Consider the following 9356-nt stretch of genomic DNA (forward strand, 5'->3'; position numbering starts at 1 on the left):
AAAAATTATACTCATTTAAAATACGGGTTAGTCTCGAGTTTGAACATTCAATGCTTGAATTTAGCATGACTCGATTAGTTTTTAAGTTTATAATACTTTATACTATGTTATTTTTATATATTATGTAATTTATAACACATTTAAAAATATATATGTATTAAATATATAAAATATTATTTTAATATAAACATTAAAATAATGTTAAAATGACTAAAATAATATAAATATTATTAAGTTTTTTAAAAATATGTGCGGGTTTAAAATAGGCTTGATCTAATCTTTTATAAATATAAGTAAACTTGGATAAATTTTAGACATATTTTGAGTTGGACTGAATTTGAGTAAGTATAAAGTTATTATCATGCTTACGCTCGATTCGGCCCAAAAATACCTTTACTTACTATGATATTCTTGTCCAATTCGAGCCCTTGCTTTGCTTCATGTTGATGATTAAATATTTTTTTCTTGTATCGATTGAATTATAAATATATTTTAAAAGATAGTTGAATTATAAATACATCACTTTATAATTAATGCTGGGTTCTACGAACCACATAGGAATAATTATAAGTATTCAAAAGAATTTAACAAATAGCAAAGTTTTAATGAAGAATTTAACAATGTATCCAAAACAATCAAATACCTTAAACATAACGGTATAAATATTTTTAGGTAATTTTAGATCAATTGAACAATTTTCAAATTTAAAATTAAAGTGAACTCAAGTAATTAATATCATTAAATTTTTTTAAATATATGTGTGATATTTTAAAATTTAAAAAAATTCATTTGATAAAATTTATTAAATTCGTTAGTGTGATATTCTATAATTTTAAAAAAAATTATTTGGTATAATAAAATTTAATAGAAAAATTCAATGGTTTCCTTTTTATTCTTCATGGCCATTTTATGATCCAAACAATTTTCAAATTTAAAAAATTTAAGTTCAGTTGTTAACGTGGTTAATTTTTTTTGTTAAATTTGTCAGTGTGAGATTCTAAAGTATAAAAAAGAACTCACTTAGTAGAAGTTGCTAAATTCATTGTTAAGTTCAGTTGTTAATATCGTTCACTTAATGTCTATTTTATGATTCACGTTCTTAATAGAATTGACTTTTTTTTTGAAAAAAACTTAGTTTGTAGAATTGAATTTAATAGAGAAATCCAATGGCTTTTTTCTTCTTTTTTTCCTTGTATTTCTCATGTCTATTTCATTGTTCATATTTAGAATTTGTAGTTTTTCTTCTAACAATATTATTTCCAAAGTTCAAACTTATATTTCATATTGGATACAATGTGCATTACTACTACACCCAATACTTGTTAGCGAAATTCAATGGTGTTAACAATTTTAAAATTAATATTTTAATTAGAATAAATAATTTAGATTATCTAATCGGTTTATAAATATTAAGGTACTATGTCAAAAATTAAATATAAAAATTAAAATTAAAATTTATGTATAGTATAAAAAGTGAAATTGAAATTTAACTATTTTTATATAATTTAAAACAATCAAATAACAGAATTAAAACTTAACGACTATGTTAATAAAGTAAAAAAAAAGAAAAAGAAAAGACATGTTCATGTTTTAATAATTTTTAAATTTAAATAGTTAAAAAAATCAAATCCTCATAAAATAATTAGAAAAATGATTAAGCCTTCTATATAAATAATGTCTTTTTTTTTTACATGACACGTCAAAATCATATCATCATTTAACTACATGTCAAAAACTTACATGAAAAAAATATGTTAAAGACTCAATTGAATATCAATTAATATTTATTTTAATTAGATACTTAATTGATTTTTAATTATTTTATAAGAGTTTTTAACAGTTAATCATAAACTTAATTGGATGATTTTTCATGAAAAATAGTTGTTTTTTTGGTAAAAGAATCACAAAATTCTTTATAATATATTTTAGATTACATTTTATTGAGAAAATAGACAAATTAGTCCTAGTATGTTAGATGAGTAAGTAAAACAATTCACCGATTACAATTTGGTGTTTTATATAAAATATAATAACAAATTTACCCCATAACATTTGCACATTTATTCAATTTGACTCCTACTTTTATTGAAGTAAATTTTTAAATCTCATAAGCATTAGATTTTATTGGACCGGTATAGATATTTCATAAAAAATTATTTATAATTTTAATTTTTAAAGGACTTAATTCATTTTTTAATTTGCTACTAAGATTTTTTTAACTCTTTAGTCCTATTAGATTAAAAAATTCTAATTTACTTCAGAAAGAGAGATTAAATGTGTAAAAGTTGTCTCACTAAATTTTAAAGTTCTGCTCATCTACCCTTAATTTACCCATATTTTCAGTAGAGAGTAAAATATAATAGAAGGGGATTTGTGGTATTTTACCGTGTTTTGTTTGTGAAATAAAAGATAAAATGGCCAAATAATTAGTTATGCATCTAAACAAGTCAAGACCGTACATCCGATTGTGAGTGCCTATTCTTTTGCACCCTCAATCCACACATAACTTTCTAGTTTTTTACCCATATTATGCAAAGCCAGGCTTTTTTATTTTTTATTTTTATTTTTTTATATTGAAATAATTGAATGAATTCTCAACATGTAACCTGTTCAAGCATCCCAATTCTGAAAACAATACCTTCAAAACAACAAAAATGAAATCATGAGCCTACAAGGATGAGATTAAAGGAAAATGCTGCTTTCAGACAAGTATGATATCGCCATATACAACGATGCTTAAGTACAGGGTATATAAACAATGGATCCACAACAAACCCCACCTATTTTGTGGTGTATGTAAACTGCTCCTGAAAAATACCAAATTAAACCCCCAAAACACCAGAACTCTACCTGAACAAAATTTGTTCCGAAGAATATTCATACTCAAACTCTAGAAAGAATACTGCAAACCTTTTGTTTCTTTGCCAACGTCACATGAATATCTGCATACGCTACCATATGATGATGACGATGATGGCAAATCTGATCAGATAAGTTTGAACTACCGTGCCACCAGCAGAAACTATGGTCAGAACTCTGGCAAGAAAATAGCTCCAATCAGACACTATATACATATCTATACTAAAAATAAAATCCAAGGCAAAAATATGATTTGCATCAACTTCAAAAGTGGCAACAGCTCAAGAGATAACTGATCTAACACTCGTTTTCATTAGTTTTATCTACTCCATCTATTCATGTGTATTTTTGTCTTTCCATTTTCCGTTAGGGGTTCTCTGTCTGATAAGTCAAGCTTACAGAAAGGAAGAATTTACATTAAATGCAGAATTAAATCTCATACCCAATTAAGCCCTCCACATAAAAAGAATTGTAGAGATGAGCTTCCATCACTTAATAGGCAAAATAACCTCTAGATTCTTCTCTAGTAACCAGCCTTTGGGATAAAAAAGATTGTCCGTATGTAAATGGAGATGCCAGTTCATAATCCTTGAACAACCATGTGGTATACCTTCCATTTGACTTTCATCTTCCACCACTTGCTCTATAAATGTGCTTTCCTGTATAGAACAAAGAATAAGCAAATCAAAGAATCTTGCTGCAACATTGGAAGAGATATTACATAATAGCTTAACTGTGAAAGTATAAAACACAATGGCATAACTCATACTTGGAAACCCTCCTTCACTGTGTCTAACTGTCGAATTGGGTTTGAGGAGGGACGCGCCCATCTTTTTGGATCCCACAATATAGAGCTGTTGAAAGCAAATCCTGACATATCAACATAAAACCTACGGATTCTTTTACTTTTATCATTTGTGTGCCATCCAATTACTTTACTTGCATTGCATACTGGACCTTCCAGAATTGCCTTGTTTTTGCTTTGTGCAAGCATGGCAACAGGCCAAGTTCCGAAACGGCTACAAAAGAAGATGATGAACATTATGGATTGGTGTATGACCGTGTGTAAGCAAAATTAGGAGAGCACAAAAACTACTTCATAATTACACCATTGAATAGCTCTCTGCAGTCTCTAACCTACTGATGAACAAGATAGACTCGGAATTCAATTTACAATAATCTTCAATTAACAAGTTACATCATTCTTAGCTAAGAAAAAACATGTAAAAGTTAACATCTTCTTTAACCATTCAAAAAAGGAAAACTTTTAATCAGGCGCTAAGAGTTTTAAATTGACATATCATAAGCAACCGATACTAACACATTAGGTGATGTCAATGAAAGTAGATCTAGTAACTCAAGCTATTTGCTCGGATGTAAATGAAACTAGATCTAGTAACTCAAGCTATTTGCTCGGATGTGAATGGAACTAGATCTAGTAACTCAAATACTAAAGAAATAACAGGCTGATTTGATTCACAAACGAAAAGCCCTAACACACTAGGTGATGGCAATCATTTACAGATATTGAATGACCAACTACATAACCAAAATCAATTTAATTTTCCACTGCCTCCATCTCTAACTAATAGCCTATCAAAACAATGCTGTTAATAGAATCAACTCGAACAAATTATTTGCACGGCAACAAATACATATCAAAAACCTATTTTTTACCCCAAATTTGTAGAATAAATTAATTTGTTAAAGTTACCTGATAGTTCTCAAGCTTTCAAACAACTCGAGCGTGTAGACATTGTCGTCGTCGGCGAAAAACACGATCCCATCGAGCTTATGCCGTTCGATATGTTCCAAAGCGGCGTTTCTTTGATGAACCCTTGGATCCTTCACGCTGCTAGAGTTGAACGCACATAACACGTGCCGATACATAACCCCGGTTTTCCTCAAAATCTCTGCAGTCTCATGCGACGCCGCTTTCTCCTCCACCACTATCCAAACCAACGGCGGCTTCACTAACCTCAAAACTTGCCCTAACCTGTTCAAGAAATACGCTTGAAATCCCCGATTATAAGTCGGCGTGACAACGATTAACTGCTTTAACGGCTCGATTATATCGGTCGATTCCTTCGGTTCCAACAATTTCGTATTAACGCTCAATGAAACAGAAGTAACAATCTGATCGTCGAATCGGAGGGTGGCATGTGGCGGTTTGAGTTCGGGGAAAGTAAAATCCTTGGCTCGGACATCGGTATCGGAGTATCCGAACGGAGCAATTCCGAAGACAAACCCTATTACAAAAAAGAAGAGACACCTGCAGAAAGACCGCCGCCACCCTTTGCGGTACACTATATTTACGACGTTGAATAAAAAGGGTAAATGCGAAGAGGAGGAGAAATGTTTACTGCTACCGTTGGGTAAAAACTTGTTAGAGGGAGAGGGGAATCCGGCGCCGTTCTGATACGAACGATCATGATATGCCGGCGAAAGAGTCCGACGGATCGAAGCCATTTGATTAATTGAAAAAATAAATTTTTTTCTTTTTGGAAAAGGAAAATCACATAATGGGAAAAGAGAAAGGGCTGAGATCTATTGAAGTTAGGGGGCAGAGCTGGATTTTTGTTTTGAGCGCGGAGGCGGACTGCTTCTTTTCCCTTCCTCTTCGTTTATTTTTTATTTTTTAAATTATTTTTGCTTATTATTAAAATTACGCGTAATGCCATAAAATTTCACTTTAAAATGTTATTAATTAAGGGTTAAATATAAAATTAGAACTTTGATTTGTCTACTTCTCTCAAATTTGTATTTATAGTTTTTTTTTTATTCCAGATTGGTATTTAAATTTTTTTCCTCTCAACTAAATCGATACCTAAATCTAATAGCGTTAAGTTTAGGACACCTGACAGAATAATAGTGTGACACGTGGCATAAATGATGTCATGACTTCATCTTTTTCCTTCCTCAGACTTTTTAAATCTTTTTCTTTTCTCTTTTTCCTCAGATTTTTAAATCTAAAAGACTTTCAATTTTTTTTTAATCAAAAGCTTCTTTGTTTCTTCTTTGGTTGTTCTTTTTGTTTAATCAAAACCCTTTTTAATATATGTTTGGAAAATAGGGTATTTTAGGTGTTTGAGTTGAATCGTTGAGTAGGGACTAAATTTGACTTTTGGGGTTGTTGCAGGGTGTTGTAATGGAAGCTAATTGGGTGAATTTGAGGATTTTGGTGTTGGGATTTGAGGTTATAATGGAGAGAGAAAAAAGAGGTGAAGATTGTACATTAATGTTTGTGAAAACAAAGAAAAGGAAATGATGGAGCAGAAGGGAAAAGTTGACTAGTTGAAATTTCTCCCCAAAATAGCTTTTCTATCTTCCAAATGTATATGTCAAACAAGAAAAAATGAATCGAAACATAACAATAGATCAAAATCTCTTGAACTTTGTTCATTTTTTTCTCACAATAGTTAATAATGTTAACTATTTAAACTATAAAATTATATTATTTTATAAATATAAAAAATATATATTATATTAAATTAAAGTAGATAAACTAAATTTCAAAAATAATTCAAATTCAACACAAAAAATTACACTAAATAATGGCATTTAAGATTTTTAAAATTTTAATAAATAATTACCCATAAACATTATCATTCACTTAAAACATCACCTTTTTGTTTTAATTTATCTTTTCCCTTTTTTAGTAAAAACAAACAACATTAAGTGGAAACAATGAAATCAAACAACTCTACTTAAGAAATCACCTTTTGAATGTAAAATCTCTTGAACCGAAATTGGGGGATCCTCGAAAAGCTTCAACCAAAATTGATTATCATACGTACATTTCGCCATTCAATCAACAGCTATATTTTGAGATCTAGGGATATGACGAATTCTTGTCTTCCATTGATTAAACGTAATTCAGCTAGGTTACTACTGGCAACACTCTTTGTAAGAACGGACTCTACAAGTAGTGAATTGTCATATTCTATCTCCAACTATTTGTAACCTTTCTCCCATACAATACATAAACTATATATTCCGATTTAGGGTCTAGTCAGAATAGTGATTTCGAGACCACAAATTCGAGATAGAAAATATATTTTTATTATATTTTTATGGTCTAAAATTTCACGAAATCATTTCGTGAATTTTTTTTTTGAAAATTTTGACATTTGGGCACTCAATTTAGTCAAAAGGACTAAATCGTAAAAAGTGAAAAAGTTGAGTTCTACATGCTAGAGGTGTCAAATTGTTATGAAATTTTAAATTGGAGGTCCTTATATGGTAATTAGACCATTGGTTAAGTTGGTGGATAAAAATGGACATGGTTAGGCATGTTTCCAAAGTTTTTCATTAAGGGCATTTTGGTCATTTAGTTATTAAAATGAATTAAAAACAAAAATAAAAGCCCAAAAATTTTTCCATCTTCCTCCTTGGCTGAAATTTGCAAGAGAAAGTCATGGCTAAGGTTTTTCAAGCTTTCAAGCTTGATTGTAAGTCCGTTCTAGCCCTGTTTTTAATGATTTTCACGTTTTTGAAATTCTTGTAACACGATCTAGCTATTTCTACCATTAATTTGAGATATGATGAAGGTCTAGGTTTTGAACCATGTTATAAATTTGTGTATTTTAATGTTTAATGGTAGATTATGCATGTTTATGGTTAGAGAAATGACTTTTACTAAGTGATTTTCGGTGAAAACGTCTAAAAGGACTAAATTGTAAAAGTTATAAAATATGTAGTAAAAGTATCTTTTAATGGAAATTGTGGGCTGCTATAGCTATGAAAATGATTCGGCTAGGCTTGTATGATAAAAAAATTGAATAAATTTCATTTTACGAGCTTAGGGGCAAAAGTGTAATTATGACAAACTTTAGGGGTAATTTTGCCATAGTATGATTTTTTGGTCATATTGAGTAATGTGACTAATAAGTGGGCTAAATGTGATGTTATAGATCAAAGAAAACGAGATTCAGGCCTAAAACAAGGGAAAACGAGTAATTGACGGTTAGGTCCCTCTTTGCAATTTTGGTATCGAGGTAAGTTCGTATGTAAATAATGCTATGTTATGTTTGTATTTTAAATATTCTAAATGCTTTGATAATGTATGAAATAAATAATTGATTCTATGGTTTTATTTGACGAAGTTCAGATAAGTGAGAAAAATCTTGTTTAAACCTTAGGAATAGAATAGGATATGAGTGACATGTCACTAAAGATATTTGTGATGTATGTGTGATTATGTGATCCAAGTGCTGGTCTCGTATGTCTACAATGGCTGGGTAGTCCGGTATGTGTTGCGGATACGTAACTGCTTGTGTGAGCAGCACTGTGTAGCTGTGTCTTGACCGTCAGCTTGTGTGAGCAGGCCCGAGATTTGTTCGAGAGCGAGCATTTATGTGATATGAGATATGAGGTAGCTTTAGCTACATATGTGGCACTTATGTGCAAAGAATTTCCATGTATCCATTTAGTATTCCAAGTGTTCAACGGGTATACCAAAGATGAGAAAGTAAGTGGTTATGTTACGAGATGGTACAGGTATGTACGTAAATATTTTAAGTATTGACTTCATATTATTGTCAGTTATGATCACTATGAAAGTGACTTTGAGATAGCCCAACGATTGTTGATTTATGGTCATGATGTATAAATGCATGGAAACACGGTTGAGGACTATATGTTAGGCCTTGGAGGCCCAATTGATTGGTGAGATAGTAAATGTTGTTCATTTGAATTGTGATTTGTTGGTTATGAGTGAAAGGAAATATTGGCCCAATTGCCTATTAAAATGGTTAAGAAAGCATGGAAAGAAAGAGTTATTACAATTTGAAATATGTTGAGCTATATGCATGAAAACATGAATATACATAAGTAACGTGTACTTTTTCTAAGGTGTTTAAAATGATTTGCTAATTATGAAACATGCTACAATGGAGAAATTATGGATGCTAAACTGATAGTCGAGTAATGTTAAATTATTTTAATGAAACAAAAGAGAGTAAACATGTGAATAGTTTATATTGCAACCTTGAGATTTATAGCTATTTTTATATTAACTTGTGCTTATATTGTCAAGCATAGTATATGACTAGCATGAGTCGCTCATTATTTTCATATGAACTCACTAAGTTTTGAAGCTTACTCCCCTTCCTTTCCCATCTCTTATAGGTTAATTTAGCTAGCTTGGGTTGGAGGCTGCCATAGATGTCATCACACTATCAACCTATCATCGCGGGTAAAAATGAATACAAACCTCTTAAGTTTATGGCATGGTTAGGGACTTAGTCAATTGTGAATGTGTCATTACGATTTAGCCAAAGGTATTGGCTTGTAATGGTTAAGGGTTTGATGTAATGTGAAGCCATGTAAATTGGCTTATATTGGCTTATATTGATATTTGATTCATTTTGTATAAGGCCATGAGATGTGGCTCATATTGATTATTAGGTTGTAATCCTATTTATTTAAGTATGCATGTGCCCATGCAATTGTGATGTGGTTGGTGGTTGTGCGTATGTGATGAGATGTGTCGTAGC

At 30.7% G+C, this 9356-nt stretch overlaps 1 protein-coding gene across 2 annotated transcripts; it reads right to left on the reverse strand.

Moving 5' to 3' along the window:
• Positions 1-2699: 2699 nt before the first annotated feature.
• Positions 2700-5589, reverse strand: LOC108476797 (probable beta-1,4-xylosyltransferase IRX9H). Of its 2 annotated transcripts, XM_053025839.1 has the most exons (4): positions 4574-5589; positions 3629-3878; positions 3470-3518; positions 2700-3036 (listed from the first exon to the last, which is right to left on the reverse strand). In XM_053025839.1, the coding sequence occupies exons 1-4, from the start codon at positions 5326-5328 to the stop codon at positions 3029-3031; spliced, it is 1062 nt and encodes a 353-aa protein (XP_052881799.1). In that variant the 5' UTR covers positions 5329-5589; the 3' UTR covers positions 2700-3028. The 2 variants fall into 2 exon arrangements, with proteins under 2 accessions (XP_052881799.1, XP_017634619.1); XM_017779130.2 differs by lacking the exon at positions 2700-3036 and having other exon boundaries at positions 3307-3518; positions 4574-5586.
• Positions 5590-9356: the final 3767 nt, after the last annotated feature.

This window comes from Gossypium arboreum, chromosome 3, assembly GCF_025698485.1.
Source record: "Gossypium arboreum isolate Shixiya-1 chromosome 3, ASM2569848v2, whole genome shotgun sequence".
NCBI classification, from domain to species: Eukaryota; Viridiplantae; Streptophyta; class Magnoliopsida; order Malvales; family Malvaceae; genus Gossypium; species Gossypium arboreum.

Excerpts from the sequence above, each read along its gene's own strand:
- LOC108476797 (XM_017779130.2), bottom strand. The coding sequence starts at position 5,328 with ATGGCTTCGATCCGTCGGACTCTTTCGCCGGCATATCATGATCGTTCG. Across the intron at positions 3,879-4,573 it reads GAAAGCTTGAGAACTATCAG|CCGTTTCGGAACTTGGCCTG; the intron begins GTAACTTTAACA and ends CTTCTTTTGTAG. Across the intron at positions 3,519-3,628 it reads CAGTGAAGGAGGGTTTCCAA|GAAAGCACATTTATAGAGCA; the intron begins GTATGAGTTATG and ends TGTTCTATACAG.